The sequence below is a fragment of the Pleurodeles waltl genome, chromosome 2_1, assembly GCF_031143425.1.
Source record: "Pleurodeles waltl isolate 20211129_DDA chromosome 2_1, aPleWal1.hap1.20221129, whole genome shotgun sequence".
Taxonomy (NCBI): domain Eukaryota; kingdom Metazoa; phylum Chordata; class Amphibia; order Caudata; family Salamandridae; genus Pleurodeles; species Pleurodeles waltl.
The window spans coordinates 833,745,626-833,772,492 of NC_090438.1; the positions used below are offsets into that span (position 1 = coordinate 833,745,626).

At 43.3% G+C, this 26,867-nt stretch overlaps 1 protein-coding gene across 1 annotated transcript in view; it reads left to right on the forward strand.

Moving 5' to 3' along the window:
- MRS2 (magnesium transporter MRS2) overlaps nt 1-26,867 on the forward strand; it is a 134,531-nt gene that overhangs the window by 62,349 nt on the left and 45,315 nt on the right. Inside the window, exon 7 of the mRNA XM_069218775.1 lies at nt 18,136-18,252. Within this exon, the coding sequence (XP_069074876.1) occupies nt 18,136-18,252 (117 nt within the window). The remainder of the gene's footprint in view (nt 1-18,135; nt 18,253-26,867) is intronic.

Below are 26,867 nucleotides of genomic sequence, written 5' to 3' on the forward strand. Positions count from 1 at the left end.
CCCCCGCAGAGGGTGAGGTAGGAGATGTGTATGCTAGTAATAGTGCCCATGCAATGGAGTAATGTACATGATGTAGTTTAAAGTAATATATTTTCAAATTTTCAAATTTACAAATGTTCAAGATCAACTTCTTAACGACTACAGGCTCCTGGGGAGGCGGGTGGGCGCATGTGAATCTGCAGCGACTAATGCCACGAACAGATGTACACTGGGTAAGTGACATTTTCCGTTTGATGGCATGTGTAGCTGCAGATACACATGCTGTGCATAGACTAGTAAGCAGTTATCTCCCCAAAAGCGGTGGTTCAGCCTGTAGGAGTTGAAGTTGTTTGAAACGATGTTCGTAGTACTGCTTGACCTACTGTGGCTTGTTGTGCCGTTAACACATCTACACAGTAGTGTTTGGTAAATGTATGAGGCGTAGACCATGTAGCTGCCTTACATATTTCGGTCATTGGAATGTTGCCTAGAAAGGCCATGGTAGCACCTTTCTTTCTGGTTGAGTGTGCCTTCGTGTAATAGGCAGTTCTCTCTTTGCTTTAAGATAGCAGGTTTGAATACACTTAACTATCCATCTAGCAATGCCTTGTTTAAAAATTGGATTACCTGTATGAGGTTTTTGGAAAGCAATAAATAATTGTTTTGTTTTTCGAATTAGTTTTGTTCTGTCAATGTAGTACATTAACGCTCTTTTGATGTCTAATGTATGTAGTGCTCTTTCAGCTACAGAGTCTGGCTGTGGGAAGAACACTGGTAATTCTACTGTTTGATTCAAGGCGAACGGTGATATAACTTTTGGTAAAAGTTTTGGATTTGTCCGTAGAACTACTTTATGCTTGTGTATTTGAATAAATGGTTCTTGTATGGTAAATGCTTGAATTTCACTCACTCTTCTTAGAGATGTGATGGCAATTAAAAATGCAATTTTCGTTAAGTATTGCATTTCACAAGAGTGCATGGGCTCAAAAGGTGGACCCATGAGTCGTGTTAAGACAATGTTGAGGTTCCATGAAGGAACTGGTGGTGTTCTTGGTGGTATAATTCTCTTTAGTCCTTCCATAAACGCTTTTATGACTGGTATCCTAAATAGTGAAGTTGAGTGCGTAATTTGCAGGTAAGCTGAAATTGCGGTAAGATGTATCTTTATGGAAGAGAAAGCTAGCTTTGACTTTTGCAAATGTAGTAAGTATCCTACGATGTCTTTGGCAGATGCGTGTAAGGGTTGAATTTGATTATTATGGTAGTAATAAACAAATCTTTTACACTTATTTGCATAGCAATGTCTAGTGGTAGGTTTTCTAGCTTGTTTTATGACCTCCATACATTCCTGTGTAAGGTCTAAGTGTCCGAATTCTAGGACTACAGGAGCCAAATTGCTAGATTCAGTGATGCTGGATTTGGATGTCTGATCTGTTGTTTGTGTTGTGTTAACAGATCTGGTCTGTTTGGTAGTTTGACATGAGGCACTACAGAGAGGTCTAGTAGTGTTGTATACCAAGGTTGTCTTGCCCACGTTGGCGCTATCAGTATGAGTCTGAGTTTGTTTTGACTCAATTTGTTTACCAGATATGAAAGGAGTGGGAGAGGGGAAAAACGTAAGCAAATATCCCTGACCAGCTCATCCATAACGCATTGCCCTGAGACTGATCTTGTGGGTACCTGGATGCGAAGTTTTGTCATTTTGCATTTTCCTTTGTTGCAAATAGATCTATTTGTGGTGTTCCCCAATTCTGGAAGTATTTGTTTAGTATTTGGGGGTGAATCTCCCATTCGTGGATCTGTTGGTGATCCCGAGAGAGATTGTCTGCTAACTGGTTCTGAATTCCTGGAATAAATTGTGCTATTAGGCGAATGTGGTTGTGAATCGCCCAATGCCATATTTTTTGTGCCAGGAGACACAACTGTGTTGAGTGTGTCCCTCCCTGTTTGTTTAGGTAATACATTGTTGTCATGTTGTCTGTTTTGACAAGAACGTGTTTGTGGCTTATTATGGGTTGAAATGCTTTTAGCGCTAGAAATAGTGCCAATAGTTCTAAGTGATTTATGTGAAACTGTTTCTGATGAGTGTCCCATTGTCCTTGGATGCTGTGTTGATTGAGGTGTGCTCCCCACCCTATCATGGAGGCATCTGTTGTTATTACATATTGTGGCACTGGGTCTTGGAAAGGCCGCCCTTGGTTTAAACTATACTGTTCCACCATTGAAGCGAGGTGTATGTTTGGCGGTCTATCAACACCAGATCTAGAAGTTGACCCTGTGCTTGTGACCATTGTGATGCTAGGCACTGTTGTAAGGGCCGCATGTGCAACCTTGCGTTCGGGACAATGGCTATGCATGAGGACATCATGCCTAGTAGTTTCATCACCATTTTGACTTGTATCTTTTGTTTTGGATACATGGTTTTTATTACATTCTGAAATGCTTGAACCCTTTGTGGGCTTGGAGTGGCAATCCCTTTTGATGTGTTGATTGTCGCCCCGAAGTATTGCTGTGTTTGACACGGCAGAAGGTGTGACTTTGTGTAGTTGATTGAGAAACCTAAATTGTGGAGGATTTCTATGACGTACTTCGTGTGTTGTGAACACCGTTTTAGCGTGTTGGTTTTGATTAACCAATCGTCTAGGTACGGGAACACATGTATTTGCTGCCTTCTGATATGTGCAGCTACTACTGCCAGGCATTTTGTAAAAACTCTTGGCGCAGTTGTTATTCCGAATGGCAACACCTTGAACTGGTAATGTACCCCTTAGAATACAAACCTTAGGTACTCTTTTGTGTGAAGGATGTATCGGTATATAGAAATATGCATCCTTTAGGTCTAGTGTTGTCATGTAGTCTTGTTGTTTGAGCAGTGAGATTACGTCCTGTAATGTCACCATGTGAAAGTGATCTGATTTGATGTATGTATTTAATGTTCTGAGATCTAGTATAGGTCTCAGACTCTTGTCTTTTTTGGGTATGAGAAAGTACAGAGAGTAAACTCCTGTCCTTTTTTGTTGGTTTGGTACTAATTCTATTGCTTCTTTTTGTAGCAATGCCTGAACTTCTAGTCCTAGAAGATCTATATGTTGTTTTGACATATTGTGTGTTTTCGGTGGGACGTTTGGAGGGAATTTGAGAAATTCTATGCAATAACCATGCTGGATAATTGCTAGGACCCAAGTGCCTGTTGTTATTTCCTCCCAATGTTTGTAAAACTTGGTTAGTCTCCCCCCCCACCGATGTTATGTGTTGGGGATTTGTGACTTGGAAGTCACTGCTTGTTTTGAGGAGTTTTGGGACTTTGGAACTTCCCTCTATTCTTTTGGAATTGTCCTCCTCTATATTGTCCCCGAAAACTTCCCCTCTGATACTGGCTCTGGTAAGTGGGTCTTGTTTGTGAGGTTGTGGGTTCTGTGCTTTGTCCTCAAAACCCCCCTCTAAACTGTGTTTTTGGAAATGTGCCTCTGCTCCGTGGGGAGTAGAGTGCGCCCATGGCTTTGGCCGTGTCCGTGTCTTTTTTAAGTTTTTCGATCGCAGTGTCCACCTCCGGCCCAAACAACTGCTGTCCGTTGAATGGCATATTCAGCACAGCTTGCTGTATTTCTGGTTTAAATCCTGATGTACGCAGCCATGCATGTCTCCTTATTGTTACTGCTGTGTTGACAGTTCTAGCAGCTGTGTCTGCAGCATCCATTGCTGACCGTATCTGATTGTTGGAGATACTCTGTCCTTCTTCTACTACTTGCTGCGCTCTCTTTTGGAACTCCTTGGGTAAATGTTCTATAAAGTGTTGCATTTCGTCCCAATGGGCCTTATCGTATCTGGCCAACAAAGCCTGTGAATTGGCAATACGCCACTGGTTTGCTGCCTGTGCCGCCACCCTCTTGCCTGCTGCGTCGAATTTTCGACTTTCTTTATCTGGAGGTGGTGCATCTCCTGAAGTATGTGAGTTCGCTCTCTTACGCGCTGCCCCTACTACAACTGAGTCCGGTGTTAGCTGTTGTGTGATGTACACGGGGTCTGTTGGTGGCGGTTTGTATTTTTTCTCTACTCTTGGAGTAATGGCCCTTCCTTTTACAGGCTCTTTAAACACTTGTTTGGAGTGTTTTAGCATTCCGGGTAGCATAGGAAGACTTTGATACTGGCTGTGTGTGGACGACAGTGTGTTAAAAAGAAAGTCGTCTTCAGTGGGCTCAGCATGTAGGCTGACATTATGAAATGCCGCTGCTCTCGACACCACCTGTGCGTAGGCTGTACTATCCTCTGGTGGCGACGGTCTAGCTGGATAACATTCAGGACTATTATCTGACACTGGTGCGTCATAAAGGTCCCATGCGTCAGGGTCATCTTGACTCATTCCTGTATGAGTTGGGGATTGCATCATTGGAGGAGTGGCTACCGGTGATGGTTGCGGAGAGCATTGTGGAGATGGTGGCGGGGTTACTTGTTTAGCCACCTTTGCCTGTGGCTGCTTGTCTTTTTCTTGGAAGGCAAGTTTGCGTTTCATTTTAATCGGAGGGAGAGTACTGATCTTCCCGGTTTCTTTTTGGATATGGAGCCTTCTTTGTTTATAGTCTGGCTCTATTGTTTCCAATTCCTGTCCAAATCTGTGTGTCTTCATTTGTGTGGACAGTCCTTGTTCCTCAGTGTAGGAACTTGTTTTCGGTTCCGCGGCCGGATGTTTCGGTATCGAAACCTTTTCGGCTGCTTTTTTCAGTTCCGACGAAACCTTCTTTACTTTCGGCGTCGTGGTCTCTCGGTGCCGACCCATTTTGGTGCCGCTATCTCGGTGCCAAACCTGCTCGGAGCCACTATCTCGGGCCCGAGATTGCTGTGTGGCGGTATCTCGACCGGAGTCGGATGACTTCGCCACCAGCGTGCCCTTTTTCGGTGCCGATGATCGGTCACCTATTTTTCGGGTTAAGCCATGGCCTGTTGGCGGTGGCGTCCCCTGGGCTTTAGTGGTTTTTTCGTGAGTTTTGTGTTTCGACGTCTTACTCACGGTTTTTGGCGTTTCTTCGGGATCAATCTCATCGGAGTCCGATTCCTGGATGGAGAAAGTTTCTTCCTCCTCCTCGAAACGCTCTTGTCCTGTCGGCGCCGACGCCATTTGCAGTCTCCTTGCTCTTCGGTCTCTTAGTGTCTACCTGGACCGAAATGCTCGACAGGCTTCACAAGTATCTTCCTTGTGTTCCGGCGACAAACACAAGTTACAGACCAGATGCTGATCTGTATATGGATACTTGTTATGGCATTTTGGGCAGAAGCGGAATGGAGTCCGTTCCATCAGCCTTGAAGAGAAACGTGGCCGGGCCGACCAGGCCCCGACGGGGGTTCGAAAAAACCCCAAAGGGCCACCGGAGCTCTTCAAAAGTCGGTGTCGATCTGTTGTAACTAACCCGATACCGAACGCAAACAATACAGACGATTTTTCCGAGATTCTAACTAACTTTCCGACCCGAAACACGGAGCGAAAAGGAATACGTCCGAACCCGATGGCGGAAAAAAAACAATCTAAGATGGAGTCGACGCCCATGCGCAATGGAGCCGAGAAAGGAGGAGTCCCTCGGTCTTGTGACTCGAAAAGACTTCTTCAAACAAAAACAACTTGTAACACTCCGAGCCCAACACCAGATAGCGGGATGTGCACAGCATGTGTATCTGCAGCTACACATGCCATCGAACATATATATATATATATATATATATATATACACGCAAACACACACACATATCTTTGATGTAAACTTTAGAATGTTATTGCACTCGTTCACATCAAGGGCACAAAAAAATGGGTGGAGACTGACGTCAGCACGTCGACTAGGGCCTTTTATGGCTCCATGGACATCACGCGGAGTCATTGTGACAACCTCGTTGATATGGGAGAGCTGTGGAGAAAAGTTGCTGTGGAATGCTGGAATATTGCGGACATTCAGAAGGTGAGGAATCCGCAGTTAGATACTACATCCACCAGAAAAATGTTACTAAAGGTAAGTAACTTGTTCTTTTGTACTGTTGCTAAAAACAGAAAATGAAAGTAATTCACATACAGATTCCCACTCATTGTGTTTGTCCTTCACGTCTCATTTTGAGAGATGGACGTTAAGGTGCAGTGAGCGCTTGTGCTTTACGACTAGAAGAATCTGGAGTGGAGTCTTTTATGGTCCGCGATACTGGCCTCAAATGTTAAAATTATGTATTCTTTTGAATTTGCAAGGTAAGCAAAAGCAACAAATACCTTTATGCTTTGATTCTGATTTCAAATTTGCATAACATCTGTAGTATTAGTTTTGGTGTTGGTAAAGACTGATTTTGTTCCATCATCTTCAGAATAAATTTGGTTGCCCTAACTGCATCTCTTATGAATGTGTTAGATATGAAGTGGAAATTATGCAGACTAAAGTCTGTCTCTTTAAGCACTCTCCGCAGTTCTTTAAACTATGGCTCTCGTGAGTGGCCCAGTAAATAATCTGAAATTTCCCAATACTGGAATAACAGTAAATTCAGCTCTTTATAAATTATACCCCAAGGGTCCACTAAGGAATGAAGACTCACCTGGGACATGAGTAATTCTGGGTCTGATTACCCCAGTAATTCCTCATTTTCCTCCTTGCTGTCCCACTGAGATTTCACCAGTTTTCAGCAGCGGAAATCTCTGCATGAAAGCATTCCAAGCTGTTCTGCAGATCTCCTAACTATGAGGATTACCAGTCCCATTGGAATTAAGAATCCACTCGTAATCAATGCCTGTGTCCTTTTTTTAGGTTGAGCATAGCAGCGTGCAAGCGCTGCTTTTCGACGTGTTGTAAGTATTGTGGGCTTTTAACCATGCCCATATCACGCCCATCACTTTCATTCGTTTGCAGGTTGGCCCTCAAAAAATTGGCTGATGATATTGATAAATGCCTTGTGTTTGTCCTGCCTTGGGGCGTTTTTTTTTTTTTACCGCCTTGCACACTGCCCCTATTGCCTGGATTACTGCACAATTCGCTATGTTTTGCTGTGAGAGGACTTTTCCTTTTAGTTCTCTCCTCGCTTATGCTCATGGTGGCCATGGCGTTTTCAATCGGCTAGCAAGGCAGCACTCCTACCCGCCCCTCAGTTTCCTGTTTGTGCCTGCTCATTTCCAACACCCCTCCCACATCATTGCTTCCTTAAAAATGGGGGAGCAGAAGAATGCTGTGTCCGTGTATGGGCCGGGCAGGGGTCAGTGGGGCAACACTGTAAAGGGCAAGCGCGTGGCTCTGCGAGCAGCCTTGTCCTTTTCTTCTTTATATGTTTAGGGTGACCACCCGTCCGTAAATTTCACGGACTGTCCGTAATTTCGCCCTGCCGTCCGTTGTCCGTGATGAAACCTTTAACGGACGGCATTTGTCCGTAATTTCAGCCTGTCACCTAAAGGACAAGGGACGGCAGGGAGAAATTATGGGCAGATGAGTTTCCCCAGCAGGTTTCAAAGGCAGGGAGTCTCCAGTGCTCTGAGGGAGAGGCAGACAGATAAGAATCAGACCTTCTTGCCAGGGGGTCTCCTTCCCTAAAGACATGCAAATGTGCACAACTGGTAAATCTGCAAATACAAAAGGGCTTGAAAACCCGCATTGACTTTACTAAAAGGAGTCACTTGAAGTTTTCTGATGGCAAAGACATTACTTTTAGAGAGGTGTTGTAATGGGGTTCCAAGGTGAGCTGTGGAGTGTGTGGTTTTAATGGAGTGTTTTAATTTTTTTTAGTATTAGGTATAAACTGTATATTATTCAAATCTGTATTTCAGAAGCACTTTTTTTTTATTTAACCAAAATGTATTTGCGCTTTTTGTAGCAGCCTTTATTATGATGTAATTGTATTTTTCACAGTGCTTTCAGGTACTTCAGCACCTCATAGTACTAACAAACATTGGCAAAGCAATAGGTCTCATCTACAAAAGAGTTATTGGCTTTGTTAATGTGTTTTAGCCATTAGCCATGTTATACACCAGAGTAGCTGCTGTTCAGCATGGCTTAAATTTAGTGGCATAGTGGTGTGGAGTAGAGTAGCATAGGAGCAGTGGCGTAAAGCCCAGTGGTGCAAAGTACAGTGCAGCGGGGTACAGTGCAGTTGTTTAGAGTGTGTTAGCACAGAGTGCAGTGGTTTAGAGTGCAGTGGCATGGAGTGGCGTGGGACAGAGTAGAATGGCATAGAGTGCAGTGGAGTAGAGTTGCATACATTAGAGTGGCAGAGAGAGCACTAGTGTAGAGTGGTGCAGTGGCATAGATTGCAGAGTAGACTCACGTTGCAGGGAGTGCAGTGGCGTAGTGTAGAGTGGTGCAGAGTAGAGCAAAGTGCTGTGGAGTGATGCAGAGTAGAGTGGCATAGAGTGCAGTGGCATAGAATGCAGTAGTACATAGTACATCGGTGTATAGTACAGTGGTGGAGAGTGCAACGCTGCAGAGTAGAGTGTCAGTGCAGTGATGTAGAGTGGCACAGAGAGCAGTGGCGTAGAGTACAGTGGTACAGAGTAGAGGGCAATGGCGTACAGTGCAGTTGTTTAGAGTGCATTGGCGCAGAGTGCAGTGGCATAGAGTGGCATGGGGTAGAGTTACATAGAGTGCAGTGGAGTAGAGTGGCATACAATAGAGTAGCAGAGTGCAATAATGCAGAGTGGTGCAGTGTCATAGAGTGCAGAGTAGACTCGTGGCACAGAGTACAGTGGTGTAGAGTGGTGCGGAGTGGAGTATTGTAGAGTGGTGTAGAGTAGAGTATAGTGCCTAGAGTGCAGTGGCGTAGAGTGGTGTAGAGTGCAGAGTGCAGAGTTGCAAAGTAGAGTGTCAGTGTAGTGGAGTAGAGTGGTACAGATAACAGTGGCATAGAGTACAGTGGTGCAGAGTAAAGGGCACAGTGCAGTTGTTTAGAGTGCACTGGTGTAGAGTGCAGTTGCATATAGTGGCATTGGGCAGAGTAGAGTGGCATAGAATGCAGTAGAATAGAGTATATTGGTGCAGAATGCAGTAGTACAGAGCAGAGTGGTGTAGAATATAGTGGCGGCCAGTGCAGTGTTGCAGAGTGTCAGCGTGCAGTGGTGTAGAGTGCATTGAACTAGAGTGCAGTGGTCAGAGTGGTATAGAGTACAGTGGCGTAGAATAGATTGTTTCAGAGTAGAGTGCAGTTGCATAGAGTGGAGAGTGCAGTGGAATAGAATGCAGTGGCACAGAGTGCAGTGGCATAAAGTAGATTATTTCACAGTAGAGTGAGGTGGCTTAGAATGGAGAGGTGCAGGTTATAGTGGAGTTGCATAAAGTGGCATAGAGTGTGATGGTGTAAAGTAGTGTAGAGTGCCGTGGCATAGAGTGCAGGGGTGCAGAGTAGATTAGAGTGATGTACAGTGTATTGATGTAGAGTGCAGGGGCATAGAGTTGAGTGTTACAGAGTAAAGTGCATTAGCATAGAGTGTATTAGCTTAGAGTGCAGTGGCGTACAGTGTAGTGTTGCAGAGTGGCAGAGAGTGGAGTTGTGCGGATTAGATTGGTGTTGCCTAGACTGGAGTGGTATGGCGTGCAGACGAGCAGAGCGCAGTGGTGTAGAGAGGCATAAAGTGCAGTGGCATAGAGTAGAGTAGTACAGAGTAGAGTAGAGAGGCATAGTGTGAAGTAGCATAGAGTGCAGTGGCATAATGTGGAGTGGTTCCGAATGGAGAAGGGTGCAGTGGCATAGAGTGGAGTAGAGTGATACAGACTAGGGTGCAGTGGCGTGTAGTGGTGCAGAGTGGAGTGCAGTATGGATGATATGCTAACACACCTCCATTACAGACAACACATTTTTGATTGAAATGACCATTACATTTGCACAGATATACAGTTTTTCAAATCAAACTATACTATGCACAGATGATGATGTGTGGAAATTGCATCACCTAATGCAATGATTTGTTTTAATCATGTAAAGGTATTTGTTTCCAGCACAGTTCAGAATTAACAAAAATGTGCTTGATTTGTACTTCTAATTCTGATATATTCTGAAGTTTATTTAAATGTTGTCATGTGATAGAAAAAACTTTCCTAACCCCAGTATCTAGCAAGATTGTCGCATAAACCCTCTCACTTTGAAGTCAGAGAAAGGAAAGTAAACACTAAGTTCCCACCGAAGACAGAGCCTGACATTTGACTTTGTTCTTTGAATGTACAGCAAATATGATAAGATAAGAACAAGATTTACAGGCCTGTTTACAGAAAGGCACTCAGCAGGATACTGTAAATAAGGTTTTGGCAAGGGAAGGGCCGAATTCAAGCCTAAAACAAATAAAGCCAGCAAATTGAAAGCAACAAATTGTGAGTTACAAACCGCAAAGTCAATGGCAAGCAACGGGCAGAATGCATTCATGAGGAAGCACTATGAATTTACTTAAAGTGACAGCTGTGCGGTACTTTGTGGGTAAAGTCCAGTATTTTAGTCCATATCTTGCAGAGGTTTGGCTACATCAATCACCCAGGTAGTATGGCGAGAAGACCTGGAGTGGTTTCCATGTTGCAGGATAGGTCTGTACACCCATTCTATCAGTTTGCCACCATTTCCTATGGTACAGAGCTTCTGGCACACCTCTTGTAGGGTTAGTGCTAGGTGGCAGACATGAAATAGGGCATTTCATGATTATTTAAGGTGGTTGTAAGTAAGGAGTTGACCGGCGTGAACATGGTAGTCTGCCACAAGGGTTTGGAAATTTAGTAGCTCACTGTTCAGTCCCCAATTTTAAGACACCTGCAACAGGCCACTGATGGAGTTGCTCCGAGCACAGCCATCCTGTGTAAGTGGGAAGGCTTAGCAAAGGTAGTGCAGGAGCATAGGGTTTCTTCGTGTCAGTTTACAGGTTCTGGCAAGCCAAGAGAAAGCTGTGCATGATAACCTCGGATGGTGATCCGTAGAATGGTCAGTAGGAAACAATGAGCAGTGCATTAAGCCTTCCTTAAAAGTCTTTACTGGTAAACCCCATCTCATGCAGGGAGGTGAGCAGAAAGCCAGTGAGCCACCCATTGGACCTGTGCAGCTGAATAATAGCATCCTAAGTCCAGAAGACCTAATCCACCCGCAGTTAGCTTTAGAGTGGAAAGAGCTCCCGATGGCGCCGCAGTGACCAAATCAGACGTGTGGCCTATCTGAAGAAGGAATGAAGGACGAGCAGGAGAAGGTTTGTGAAATAATACTAGCATTGGGGTAGCACACCATCTTCACTAGTGCCACGTGGCCTTTACAGAAAGCAGAAGAGAAGACCAAAAAGCAAACCTGGCTTGGAGGGACCGTTCGCTCTGCAGAGATTTTCATCCTGGAAATCAGTGTAAGAATGGTAGATATTAATCACTAGGTATCAAAAGGTAACTGGTTTCCAGTTCAATCTGAGATCTAATTGTATATGAAGGCAAAAACAGTGCCAAATGTTAAAGAAACACTAATTACATTTTAAAATTTCTAAATTTTGTTCGTGCAATTTACATCCCAAATATTTTGAAGATTCTATGTGTACTTGACCCTTCGGGATAACCCAGATCTCTAGTTTGGCTTTTGCTCAATTTCAATACCATATAAAGACATGGACAAAGCGGGCAATTGCCTTGCACAACCTTGCAAGGGGTCTGGCCCCTGCTCACCCTTCAAAAGCACTAACAGCGGACCATTGCACCAGAAGAGTTTGCCAAGGTTGATGGGTGTTGCTTGTTCAACCACTTGACAGTGCCCCTTCTGTTTCGCTCCTGTGTGCAGAGACAACTCCCCAGGTGGCCAATACCTTCAAATAGTCTTGGTGGACCCATCTTGTCTGATTGTAGGAATTGTCCCACCTTGTTCTTCTCTTCTTTATTTATCCAGTTCTTAGCAACAAGCCTTTGAATTACTTGCCGTGGATCTCCCATTTGATCTCAGTTTCATCCTCCTCTTTGATTATCTTTGATTGGTAGTCCGGGCTCCAATTTCTGAGATAAATGTAGAGTTCCATTTATACACTCTAGTGCAGTGAGACTACAGGCAAGTTATAGGTACATCACATCCTGACATTACAACAGTCAAAATGGGGAGCACCCTGTCTTCCATTCCAGCATTTGTGACCCCAAGGCATCATGGTAAATGCAGATATTAGCACGAATTTGAACAGAGTTTTAAAAGTTTTTCACCATAAGTTGGTGCGGCGAGTGCCGTATCTTCGGACACGTGTTTCTGGCTATTTGGCCGTCGTCAGCGAAGAGCAACGTGTAGCTGGCGGGGTTGCTTGAAATGCCGCCTTGAAAGTATTCACAGGTTTAAGTACCACTCAAGAAGGCGCACAGGTGCTTCACCCGAGCTCGTCAGCTCAGAGGCTCACGGGAGCCTTAATTACAACAGTCAAAATGGGGAGCACCCTGTCTTCCATTCCAGCATTTGTGACCCCAAGGCATCATGGTAAATGCAGATATTAGCACGAATTTGAACAGAGTTTTAAAAGTTTTTCACCATAAGTTGGTGCGGCGAGTGCCGTATCTTCGGACACGTGTTTCTGGCTATTTGGCCGTCGTCAGCGAAGAGCAACGTGTAGCTGGCGGGGTTGCTTGAAATGCCGCCTTGAAAGTATTCACAGGTTTAAGTACCACTCAAGAAGGCGCACAGGTGCTTCACCCGAGCTCGTCAGCTCAGAGGCTCACGGGAGCCTTAATTACAACAGTCAAAATGGGGAGCACCCTGTCTTCCATTCCAGCATTTGTGACCCCAAGGCATCATGGTAAATGCAGATATTAGCACGAATTTGAACAGTGTCGCCCACACCATCTGCCCTGCCTCTTTAAAAAAAAAATAGGTTGAAAGTCCATGGGCGGTTGGGGTAAGCCAGATGTTTTTGTTCAATTTGTTTAAACTGGCATAAGGTTAATTACCTTAATGTGTCCCAAACTGTTTGCCAGGGGTTTTAAAATGTTAACAGAAACATAATCAAATTTTTGCTGTTACTTTCTCTTCAGGAAAGATCGGGTAGATTTGGGTAGGGGTGATGGCCTTGCCGCAGTACTGAAGGGCATTAATTTACTACTGAACAAGGATGTAATGTGACACCTGAATGTAGCATACCAGGAGGCAATCACAAAAGGTCCACAGTGAATAAATAGTGCTATGTTAAAAAAAGAGTAAATAAATGCACTGACAACATGTTGAGGCATGGCCTCTCTTGCGCGTGTCTGTAAAACTGACGTTTGTTCTTGAATTTTTGTCCTGAATTTTGACCGTTTGTCCTGAATTTTTGTCCTGAATTTTGACCCTTTGTCCTGAATTTTTAACAGTCCTGTCCAGAATTTGCCTCAATGCCAGGTGGTCACCCTATATATGTGCCGGGCTGCTGCCGCCTCACGCTTTCCACCACCTATGCTGCCATCTCGGGAGGTGAGAAGGGTGTATGACCGAGCTAAGGGTGCGATCTTTAAAATACCAGAGGGTTACGTCCTGGAGCCTGCGGTGACAAGCAGGGTCTCCCATTCGCCAGCAACCCGTGTTGCCAGTGAGCAGCGGACACGCAGGGTTCCATGCTTTGGAATGGACAGTGTGGGCGCCGCAGACAAATGTGATATGGAGCCCGGGTGCACTGTAATTGTAACAGCCTGCAGCTGTTGTTGCGTTCACTCTGTCTTCACTGCCTTTGGCTGTCAACAGGAAGGCTGATGTGCTGATAGTAGTGACCGTAGCTGCAGTGGAGGAGGGGTTGGTTGTACCTGCAGTATGTGTTCACTATGGCTACTGTTCTAAGAGCGTGTGTGTCTGTGTATATAATCTGTGTGCAATACTGTGTTGTGGCGTTCTGTAGTACTGCGCTCACGCTAACCGCAGTACTAATGCCAGCGTCCTATTGGTGCACATTCACCTTGGCTGCAGTACTAGTAGTGTGAGTGAACATGCCTACTCAGGTTTTAGGAACGGATGTATTTGTTGTTTGGCTGAGGTGTTAGCAGCGAGGGTTTGCGCCCTGGCTGTAGCGCCTGCCGTGCGTGCACCACGGATACATTGCTGCTACTACTACACGGCTTAGTCCAGCTGTACTGTAGCTGCATGTACGTGAAGACGCTGGGATAGAAGCGTTTGTTCTGGCTGTGCTGCTAGCAAGTTGTTTGCGTGCATGCTTACTTTGATAGTGCTAGTACTTTCTGGTTATCTTAACAGCGTGTATACTCCATCTGTAAAGTAGACACCGTGTACACTGCTTGACTGCTGAGTGTGGGTGTGTGTGTTCCCAGTAGCTGCAAAGTGTGTATGTGCCACGCCTGTATTACTAGCTGCGCACAAGGACTGCTGCAGTCTAGTAGCGATTTAATTTCCACTCTGGTTCCTCCCAGCCCTAGCTGGTTTGCGTTCCAATCTTTGGTGACAGGCTGACCATTGACTCCTGCAGGCGGGTTGGGCTTCTCTGACGTGGCTATAACTCACACAGCCTCGCTGTTTCTGACCAGTGTCTGCCTCAGACTCAAGAACCTTCCCCGGCATCTGTTTCGCTTTATCTTTAGAGGAGGGAGTTCTCATGTAAACAATATCTCAGCCCCCATGCTTTCCCCGATTTGGCATTTCTCATAGAGTTGGCCAGTAGTAAACATGCATGTTCACATTTCACGACCCTCGCTCTGTATGTAGTCTTTTGTGTATTTCACACCAGCATATTACTCTTGTCTCACCTCCCTCATAACCGATTTCCCATTTTCTGGTTCTCCAGCACCGCAAGGTCATATGAATGCCAATAGCGCTATGCAAATTTTAGCACTCCACTACATAAAACAATTTTTTTTAAAAAGCAATGCCATTTTTTAACGCCAATACCGCTAACTTTCCCAAATGCGAGACCTAATACTTTGCAAATGCTTGTTTTACTGGGGACATCACAGTTCCATTATGCCCACCTTGCAGATGCCAAAAGGATCTACCTGCAAAGCTGTCTGCTTTTCTCCCCTATCCAGGTTAGTCTAAGTCTTGAGATCGTATATCCTTCAGAATGATCCAAAGGCTAAGAAATCCTTTAAAGACGTTATGTTTTGTACACAAACAGGATAAACTGCACTACTATTGTGAAGACATTCCCTGCCTTGGATCACTTTTGCTATGCTCAGGCTCTCCAGTCTTATGCCACCACCCTGGCGGACTACACCCCTGCTATGCCATGGGTGGCAGGAGATGAATAACAGAGGGGGACTGAACCTCAGCAACAAATTATGCCAGAAAAAACCAATGTCTCCTCTTTGCCCTTTGTCTAACACCATTACCCACCATGGCACTACCTTCAAACTCTGCCTGCTCCTGCCTACCGAGCTCTTCTTAATCATAATTTGTGTGTCTTACCAGGCAGTACTAATATCTTAGTTGTAGCCACCTACCCCACGGTTGAGAAGGGACCAAATTGCTAGAATCTGCTTTAAGGATATTACTTTGGCTTCGAAGCTCAGTCATTACAAGCAAAGCCTCCTTAGCTAGCCTGTCCGACGTATTTCTTCTGCTTGGCCACTTTATTTTGAAAGAAAGTAGTTGAGAATGCAGCTTGTACATCTTATTAGTCCTTATACCAGTGTGTGAGTCATCAAGAGGTTAGTAATGAAATCCTATTCAACAACACTAGTACTTTTAATTTTTGCATAATTCTTGCATACAGAAACACACATTATTATACATACAAGCACACATACTTACCGGAACCCCAGAACAACAAGCGGCTGTACATACACACACAACCTTAAAAACCTACAGTTCAAAATGCCCCTGCACATAGACCAAGAATCATAAAGGTGCTCATGCACCACTAACCAAAAGTTATAATTGTATACAGACTACACATAAAGACATGAGATGGATGAGCAGAATATTGACAGAACAGGCCTAACTCTATAAACAAAAAAAAAAACATCTGTAGACATTCATGCGCTCCTACAAACAGCCACCTATCTCTACAGAACAACAGATATACAGGCACCCTTGCATACAAGGAAAATGAAAGCCAGACATGCATGTATAGAGATCAGCAGACCTCCAGGCAGCCTTGCCTAGATACCATCATCTTAAAGGTCAACACACACACACACACACGCACTCAGTCTCACACACACACGCACTCATTCTCACACACACACGCACTCAGTCTCACACACACACGCACTCAGTCTCACACACACACGCACTCAGTCTCACACACACACGCACTCAGTCTCACACACACGCGCACTCAGTCTCACACACATGCGCACTCAATCACACACAGACAATATTTATACACATTCACAGGCAAAACCAATACAGGGACACATAAGTCGAAGGGATGGAGGTATTCAACTTAATGGAATTTGCTGTTGCCAAGTGGGTTGCCAAAGCTCATTCAGATGTTGGCTTCTCATTCGAGGAATTGCTTTACAGGGTGATTGAGTACTTCAGTCCCAGTGTTTGTCCAATTTACCTTCTTTGACTGATAAATCAAAGGCATTGATATACACTGCATTACCATTGTCATATTTGGCCTCTTTGCTATTTTTATATATGTAGTATTACATCTAGTACTAACATATTAGACTTTTTGGATAAATTGCTCCATGTACACTTAATACCATTTATTCACTCTTGAGTTTTCCTTTTACAAATCATTGTTCATTAGTGTTAGTCCATTGGTTCAGCTGAAGCAAAGAAAGAGTACAGCACGCAGAGCTCACCGATTTGTTAAAAGAAAGCCCTGTTATAAACACATTAGGGCATATTTCTCATAGTGTAGGGTTACCCTTGCGCCATGCAAGAGGTCACAAGGGCAGTGCAGCACTAAAGTCAGATTTATTAAGCCATGTGAGGCTAGTTTGCTTGGCCCTGAGTGGCTTGATAAATCTAAAGTAAAGCAAGGCAGCGCAATTTACTGCCTTCCATTACTCTGTCCTAGGGAGGCGTTACATGGGTTGAACATCGGTATTCCCGCGCATCCACCCATGCATTTTGGGGTATTCCCAGACTTGCCATTAGTGGTAGACCTGGGAATGCACCAAAATCCTGCGCCCCGCAGGAGAGACGTAACCAGGAGAAATGTTTATTTATCCTTGTTTTTATCTCGGTCTATGTGTGCTCCATTCTGCAATACATATAGGATGAGAAAATGCATCTCAGGATTGTTTTTGTGCAGGAAGATATCACTTCTTGCACAAAAACACTCCTGCCTGTAACGCAGGCACCCTTTCTCCATAGTGCAAGGGTGCCTGCGTTGGCACTAGGCTAATTGTGCCCAAGTGCAGGCTGATGACAGGAATGCACCATATCTTGAGAGATATGTCACATTTCTGCCCTTTCCCGCAGCACAGCAGGGTGGGTTGCTGTTTCGCTGCGAGAAAGTTTGATAAATCTGGTCCATTGTATATGATTTGTGTGGTTTTTCGGGGATTACATTGCAGTCTGCGTCAAGTTCAACATGTCTCATTTTGTACACAACACATTCATTTTCTCATTAATATGGGGACAGTGTACCTGTTTTTGCTGTGGAGGACATAAGCATCTCACAGCAGCATGATTAAAAATAGCAAATTGTTTTACATTTTTGTTCAGCCTTGTACATTTCTCTGCGGACATTAAGGGTCCTGTTCTATAAACTGTAGTAATGCAACATGCCAAGGATAACATATTTTAAACATCTTTAGAACAGATTGGGGACTGCTTGTGATTTTTTTGATTTAAAAAAAAAAAAAAACTTGGACACCAACGAAAAACAGGAGCCGCTGCATTAGCGTGCTAAAATCTGCACAACATGCATGACAATTGCTGTTCAAAACAACATCATCTTAATTCAGCATTTTGCTATTTCCACAGGTAAATATTATTTCTTCTGTAGTAAATCAAGGGGTGATATTGGCACGATTACCTTCTCAGAATGTACTTAAATGCTACTTGTTTATATTAGATGTTTTGGCTACTGAGTTTTGCTTTAAGTTGTATTAAAATAAATGTATATCATGCTATAAGACAGTCAAATGAAACATTGTTACAGTAGGCAATATGTACACTGTTTCTCATAGGTTACACCCACCAACATTGTTTTGTGAAATAAGTCCTGATAGTTAACTTTAAATAACATTTTAATTGTTGTGCCTAAGTGAGGAATCACACTGTTTTGGAGACTACCAAATCTAAAAAAAAATTGCCTGTTTAAAAAAAAAAAATAATAATAAATTTATTTTCAAGTCTGTCAGAGCTGGAAACGGATGTTAAAGTTTTCAAAGAAGCAATCCTGGAAATCCTGGATGATGATGAGTTAATCGAAGAACTCTGTCTTACGAAATGGTCTGATCCACAAGTATTGTAAGTACTGTAAAGAGGTGTTGGTCAGTACCAGTTAATGTTTGCTTGCAATGTTTCCTCTAACCATATCCTGTGCATCTTGTCTTGTTTTGGACTTTGTTTTTTTCTAGAGCATGATCTTTTTGGATTATTGTTGATCTTCTGGGCACTGGGTGATGTGCCAGCCCTCGAGGCCAGGGGCTGTGCATGCCCTAAAGCTGTGTGAAGCTGGGGATGGTTTGCATGCCATTGTTGCAGCCAAACACCAGGTGCACATGAACAAAGAACAAAATAAAACAACAAAAACACACTAGAAATTGGCCTGTTGTGGTTCACTAGTTACATCATAGTGCGCCAACATGTAAACCATAGCTTGCCTGCAAGAATCGGTGCTCATGACCTCGATAGTTACACTAGTAAATAAAATAAATTAGTAGCCAAACACCATTCAATAATAACATGTACAATAAAAAAATGTAACCATAGCCTTATCATCCGTAATGTCATTTCATAGATGTAAAGCCTTCTGTTACATATGTAAGTCCATTAGAAGTGCATGCGGTGGCTGAGGTATGTTTTCATGTCCGAAGCGGAGAATTTGCTTTTGTAGTTGATTATAACTGGCCAGTTTCAGTGTTTATTTTTTCCTGTAACTTCACTTTCCTTTTTTTGGGGGGGGATGGAGGGATGTCAAAGGTTTTATTAATATAAAGTATTTTCATTTGTTACAAGCAAGGGAATTTGTTTATTTTGTTCTGGATCTATTAATAGTTATGCTGATTTCAAGTTTTTTAAGCTTTATTTAACAGTTTAGTGTGAACTTGGCCAAAGGGCATAACGTTCTTTACATACGCACCAGATTACATTACACAAGGTCAAATGTCTCTCTCTCCTGGCTATCCTCTTACCTCTTCCTCATTTCAGTTCTACTCTTCGAGACTACTCTGGGGTATTCCAACTGTTGTTACTATACTCTGCTCGCAGAGTACCTCTCCCCCCGCTCATATCTTATTATACTTAAGATATTAGTTTGACTCCATGATGCTTACCTCTACATAGTGTTTGGTGATGTACCCCATTTCATCTTTCATACCTCAATAAATGATTGTTCCCCTCTGTCCTGTACTGTGTGTGTGTGTGTGTGTGTGTGTGTGTGTGTGTGTGTGTGTGTGTGTGTGTGTGTGTGTGTGTGTATATATATATTGTGTGTGTGTGTGTATATATTTTGCAGGGGGATAAGTGATTTCCCCTAAAATCACAGAATGTTGAGCGAAGGCCAGGACTCAAACTTGGTTCCCAAAATCAGCAGCTCTAGCAGTCTTCAGAAGGTTATGTGATTAAACATAAGAAGTGATAGCTTTTCATTGGCATTATTTGCTGACACCGACAAATATTTTGTTTCTTTTATTGTGCATTATTCAAGCAACATGGCAGGCTATCATACAAACATTAAACAGTCATTTATTATGATTTAAGGGCTGGGCTCAGTCACTAAGAATAGTGCTCCTCATATGTGACTTTCCATGAACACATGATGAATGCTTTTTGGAATCAGATAGTGGTGAAACTGTGATGGGTAACCACAATATGGCAGTAGAGTAGGCAGAATATGATCTTTTTTGTTTGCCTTCAGAAAAATGAATGGTAGAATTTCTTTATTCCAAACCAGCCTCTCTCCTAAACCAGGTTCTTCTCTCCACACTTAAAAGAAAATATGGCTTTTCTTTATTTAAAAGAGCCTGTGATTCACACGTTTGTAATAAGCAACACACCAGTCTTCTCTTGAGACAAGATGTGTACCTGCTTTACAAAATAACATGGCTTAAGCAAGAATAATTTATGAAATATTTAACTTCTATTCAGAAATAAATGATGTTTACTACAGTGTCTAGAAACCAAACATGAGTCAAATTAAATCAGTAGGAGGCTGAATGTTATTTACGGATGTTTGTGGTGGGAGGCCATTTTTTAAACCATATGTAAAGTTAAATGGGACAAAACATAGGGTGTAGACTTTGCCCAGAGAGTCCTTTGGACCTTGCTGTTTTTATGCCAATTGAAGACTTTTCAGGGAAGGTTCAAAATGAACTGTACCACAGTAACTCTGGTTGGATTATTGGTCACAAACCTCCAACATTGAATTGCGTTATGTGGATTCATCTGCTGCCTACAATATGATAGTAATCCAGTGAGTTGTTATGAAGTTTAAAGCCCTACCAATGCAAAGGATACATCAATCAATTCAATAATTATTCTCACATATGCCAACTGTATGTTGAAGGGCAGAAAGTGTCCTCCCATCAGTTACAGTGCGGGGCCTTCAGTAGGAGGCATCAGAGACATGAAAAAGAAATCACTCCAAATCTCAAGGTGTAGGAAATAAGGCTGTTGCGTGGGGTACGCCCAAATTTTTGCCCTTTTTTTTTTTTACTGGTTTTAGAACTCTGTGCGTGCTGCCCTTGCTAAACAGAGGCAGAGTGTCTGTGTTCTCCCTTTCAAAATGATTAAACTGTAATACTCCCATTTGGCATAGTTAACCTACCTATAATTCCCTATTATGTGGTACACAGTTGTACCCAGAGCCTGTAAGTTAAATGTTACTAGTGCACTGCAGCACCCATTATGCTACTGATTACATTGACAATGCAAACGTGACTTAAGGGCTGCCATTGTAGACTGGCGGCTGCAGTTTTTAACTGAACATTCGGCTTGTCAAATAAACCCCTTTTTACAGCCTTAAACCTTACTTTTAAACACTAACAAGTCACCGCTGTGTAGGCCATACTGCCCTCAAGTCAGGATGCATGGTATTTAGAAGTAGGATATATGAAAGTTTAATGCTAAACATGTCCATACAGGGAGGAAGGCCCAGAAGCTATTTGCAGTGTTACAAGGCTTGCATGTTTGTTGGAACACACTCTGTTACATTATTACATTCAATAATGTTAATTCTTGCAAGGAAACAACTAGAAGTATCATTCAAAGACTCCTTTTAATGGTAAGTTCAAATTTGTAATAACTGTTAATGAAAAGCTACTTTTAGAAAGTTACCTTTTCTCTGCCTAAAGTCTCTGGAGGCTCAGTTGCATTAATTACAACTATTACCTGGCAGTTGAATACCCCCTGATTAGGTGTGAAAACAGCTCCCGGAGCAGGTCAAAGGCCTTGGGTGTGGGGAGATGTTTCTGTTTCTCTGCCAAGAGGACCATTTGAACTGTGCTCAGTAACTTAATTAACTTTGGAGGTCTACCTTGTCACAGGCAAATGTTCGCTAATACCGGGTCAGGGTCCTTCTTTGTTCCCCCAGTCAGGCAGGCACCAGTCCTAGTGCAAGCAGTGGCTTAGGGTGACCATAGAGAATGGATGGCTCATTTCCCTGACCACACCTCTGGGGCGTGCACAAAGGTTTTGTGCAGAGGAATAAAGATTTTGCCATCTTGGATCTAGTGGCAGAGATAGGGACTATGAAATTGTTTTCTGTTACCCCTAGGAACTTTTACCCTGTTGGTTAGGGGAGGGGCCAGCAGTCGCCACTTTCCACAGGCGTACATGTGGCACCCACAGTATCCTCCTCAGAACACTGCTGGACTGTGGAAGAAGTGGACAGAACCTGCTTTCTGAGACCCCAGAAGAGGCCTAAAGATTGGATCTGCTCTCCTTCTTGTACCCACAAGAGTTGGATTCCAAGTGTATAAGAATGACCACCTGTTTAAACTACAGGGATAGAGAAAGCTACAAGAGGCTTTTCCTGCAACTGCCCTGCTGGACCCTACTGTGTGTCTCTGATACCCTGTAAGTTCCTTAAATGCCCCCCCCCCTTCTCTATACTCCCCCTGCTATAAGTTTTCTAATGTGGTGGATTATGACTTTAAATACTATGAAGCCTGTAATCAGAAGATAAAATCTTTAACCAGGACGAACTTGGTTGGTGTATCCGACACACACTCCATCACAGTAAGTGTCAAATTACACCTGACTAAGCAGTAGCATTTGGGTGGAGGTATTAGTACTATGTGACAGTGTCTAATATTGAGTATATGATTTGATCTGTTTACTGTTATTATCATAAGGTTTTGTTGCATTTAATGACCTACAACCATTTACAGTGCTCTGCTGTCTTGTCCAGGTTCATACTACACAAATACCACAAACATGCATGCATATATACCTACCTGTCATGCACATTGTACAACGGTTTGCTAATCTATACTATGTGGATTAAATGCATTTGTAATTAATCTAGATATAATTTTAGATATTGTATGTTATGTAATCTGCAGTTGTATGTGTGACAGTATATTTGACTTTGGGAAAAAATTTGTAATGGGGAAGAAGTTAAGGTTAATTTAATATGGTGGGGTGGGAGGTGCAGTTAATGTAGTATTTTAACTTGTGAATTTCTTTCATTTTTAGGGTCGAGCGCGTAACGCTCTAGATCCCTGTTGTAATCTCTCTGTGGGCTTTTAACCATGCCCACTCTTGCTATTCATTCTTTGTTGTGCTGATCTTAAATGCTTCATTTTTATTGGTGCATTTTGTGAAGTGTCCCTCCTTTGTGTGCTGAGTTCCCTCCCCCTGGCGTCGAACTAAGTGAACATTCCTGAATATTTCTGTTGGCCATCGCACTACATCGCGCTTCCTCGAAAATCGCTACCATTGCGATTTTTTAAATGTATATTTATCCCATTTTAAGATAGGGGCCGCACGTCATACGTTATGACAGCATTAACGTCATGACATGCAGGCTCGTGTTTCTCACCATTACTTGTTTACTTTGGTTTTCAGAGTTGTCGCACTGTGTGCTGTTTCTAGAGTGGATAGTGGTCTAGATTAAGACGCTGCACAATCTGTGCAGACGTTGCATCAGTTACTCGGAACAGGCACACGGTTCCAGGACACAAAGGCTGTTCTTTGCCACGTCGCACAGACAATGCCTGACGGACAGAGTTCTTCAGCCCTTCCCATCTCACACCCGGGGACGCGCCTCTGCTGCCCACGATGCTCTTGCGTCAGTACTGTAGCATCAGTCTGCATGGAGCAGCCCAAGACCGAGCCGGGCCACTTTGATGCATTGTGCTGCGTCTGCATAACAGCTTTTGGCACTGTCCCACGCTTTTAGACAGAATCACACTGGAAGGAATTAGGAAAAAAAGGAACCAGAGCAAGCGTGACGCAGAGGATGCTGCAAATGAGGCTGAGTATTTCAGCATTACGGTAAATGGGAGTTTTCCAGTTAACAACATTGTCCTGTGCGGGAGTTCATAGGAGTTGTGTGAAAGAGCATTTGTGTAACATACACCTGAATGCACTGGAAGTATAGGATGTTGAGTGTTATACTGTAACGCCTCTCTTTTCATTTTTTCGAAATAAAAGATAGACACAAGTGTATTAAAAGCAGTTGCCCAAAACCTGCGAATGGGGGGCACAAGGACAGGTTTCTATCTGCGAAGCGAGCTCTCACTGTCACTGCGTGCTTTAAATCTTCTATTTATGTCTCTGCTCTCTCTTGTGTAAATCCTTACATAAAGCATTCTGTTACCCTTCAAGTCTAAAGAGCACTGTATACATCGACAAAAATACATAAAGTAAATTCAGGGAAGTCTGGCCAAGGTTGTAAAGCAATGCCATTGAAGTGTTCCCACCAGTGCGGACTCCCACTACGGAGCCATGATGACACCCACACCCCTCCCTTTCCCCACAGAGTTCACTTCTTACCCAGCAGGGCCACAGTTTTCAGCGCACAGAGCTGTATGCCGAAATAACATTAGCTACAGTTTGAACAAGAGACGTCTCAAAATTCGCCGCACAAATCTGAGGGTGTGTCCACAACTCATTAGATTCGTACTCCTAATTTTTAGTGTGGTTAGTTTTACGTATTCATTGCGCTTTAGCTTCAGGCTTTAGGCCTTTGTGCACTTTGCCCTGAATATATTTTATTCATTTGCTGACAGCTTAGAGCCTCTGTGTACTTTGCTCTACATGCTTTTTATTAGGCTTCGTACTGTTATTTTTCAAATAGCCAGTTCTACGGTGTTGTTTTTTATTCATATCACACTATTTTGCCTACTTCAGCACTGGAGTTCTCCATAACATATTTACTCTGTGCTTCAGTCAAGGATACAGTCTGGTACATTGCCAATAGACGTGGTAAGAGTTTAGACTTGGCATTCCTGCGTAGGGACATTTTGTGATCACGATGACATGTTAGTTATAAAATCACTTCCTTGTCCCAATACACGCAAGAGGGAGATTCCGACCAGGGAACCACAACTTGACGCTGACTGCCTCGTTGCAGATGCTGAACCAAGATCACAGGTCTTTGCTCAGATATGAGGGCTGATGTCTCCACAGTGATTCTAATAGGCAAGCTAGAAGCTTAACATGCTGTGCTCTAGATAAAACAAGCAGAGGGAGAGTAGAAACTGTTTGACAATATGATAGCTTTGTTTTTATGTTTTACTCTCCTGGTAACTATTACAATCCTACTGTGTTGTATCGTTCTGGTTATTGCGGCTCACGCCTTAATATCTAAAATACAGTCGTTTTATTAAAACATTATATAAAACTTGTACTGTCTTTGTCATTTGTATATGAGATCATATTGGAAATAAGAGAGTTGGTTTGGATCTGAGTAACCACGACTTCCCTGAGAAGTTCCAAAGATGTCATGCGCTCGGCTGCCGAATCATTCCTTCCACATGGGAGAAATGAGGCACTGCTAGTTAGCCGGAGCAAAAAACGGATTTAGGGTGACGGAGTTCTTTACACGTGGGTCAGACTCAGTCCCCCACACTGTTATAGATCCTGCTACCTAGAAATCCAGTAGTCTCATTTAGAATAATGAGAGCCCACGCGACAATTTATGCTGGCTGTTGTGATCCGCGTAGGCCATGAAATGGCATATTGTAAAAGTGCTGTAATGCTAATGTTCAGCGCGTTTGCGAGCATTTTAAATTTTGGAAAATGACAGTAAAGGGCACAAATGTCTTGTGCACAAGGTCGCACGGTAAGTTTAAGTGGGGGAATCCAAGATTATTAGTAAATTTACCAGGTTCAACAGCTAGCCATTTCTATGCAAGTGATCAGTTCCTATATCACTAGCTACTGCTAGACCACTATCCTTTTTAGGTCGACGCTGCTTATCCCGACATGTAGCTACCTATTTGGGCTTTTAACCACGCCCACCTCACACCCTTGCCCTTCAAAAATCCTGTGTTATCATTGGCAAATGCTTTACGTTTGTCCCTCCTTGCGGTGGTTTGGATACCACCTTGGCCATCGCCCCTGTTCCATGGCTAATAGCACTTTTGCTGATACGTTTAGCTGCGAGTGAACTTCTTTTTCCTTTTGTATGTCTCCTTTGCGCTCATGCTGATGGCGGCCGTCGGCTCACTTTATGTGAAACCATTTTACTTTTCATTTTCAATTTCCGTGGCAAGAAAAGTCCAGTTAGGAGTTCACAACTCCAATATCACCAACTAGTTTGTTGCTTGTAATGAACACACAGCCGTTTTTCGTTACTTGTAAGTGCTAATTTTGCCTAGTTGTACGTGATTTATGCCAGACTGGTTAGTTTTGATTGCCTGGTGATAGTCAGGTATGACAGGGTTACAGCGGTCAGAACCTTGTATATCTGGTAGTGTGGTTGGGCAGTTGTTGTTTACTTGACAGTACAGTATCCATGAAGGGGATTATGAAGCATATCATGCAACAATCAGGTGAGGCATGTTCATACCTGTGTGTTATATGCAAAATACAGGCAAGATGTAGATTGCATTCATATACGGGTCTGGTGGCTTAGTGGACTAATGCATCCACTGTAGGGACCTGTGTTTGACCACATGGTCACAGGTTCAAATCCTGGTGAGTCCACTCAGCCTTTCATCCAAGTTCTGAGGTCGATAAAATGAGTACCATTGAGTTGGGTAACAATGAACATCTGTTATTCTTCACCAGGAGGCCTACGGGTGAATGTGTGCTTTACAAATGCACATTATGTTATGATGGAAGGGTGGAGTAATAGGGGGTGCAGCTTGATTCAGGGACATCTTAAGGATTTTAGGGGCCCTCGGCGAAACGTTGAGATTGGATCATAAATTCAAAGCTGTTCCCAGTTTCAGTTCTTTCATGCCCTCTTTGTCCAGGTCACTGACAGTGCACAGGCACACTCGTCAAAATTGTAAATTTGTTTACATCTAATAATCAGGGATAATGAATTGTTTTCAGTATTCTAACACAGTAGGAGCTCACTGATGTTACTGCAAATAACCTCTGTGACACCCTCCCATTTCTCATATGTGAGGTCCTGTTTTGAAAAAAATCTGTACTAGACTCTCACACATCACCCACATTAAAAATAAATGACAAGAAAACAGTTTTTAAAACAATCTGTTTGAGTTATTCAAGGTCAGCAGGGCAAGACTGCAGAATAGACCTGGCTGTACTGGGGAGCCCATTGAAAGGATGAGTCCCTGGACAAGAGCCTATTTTGCCCATGCCTTAAAACGTCTCTGGCTTGGTTCATGGACCAGGGGTGTCGCTGGTCTTGAACTGAATTGCATTGTGAGCGGTAGTGGACAAATCATTCCACAGGCTAGGACTACCACTAATAATCTGTGGTCACCTCCTTGGTTTTG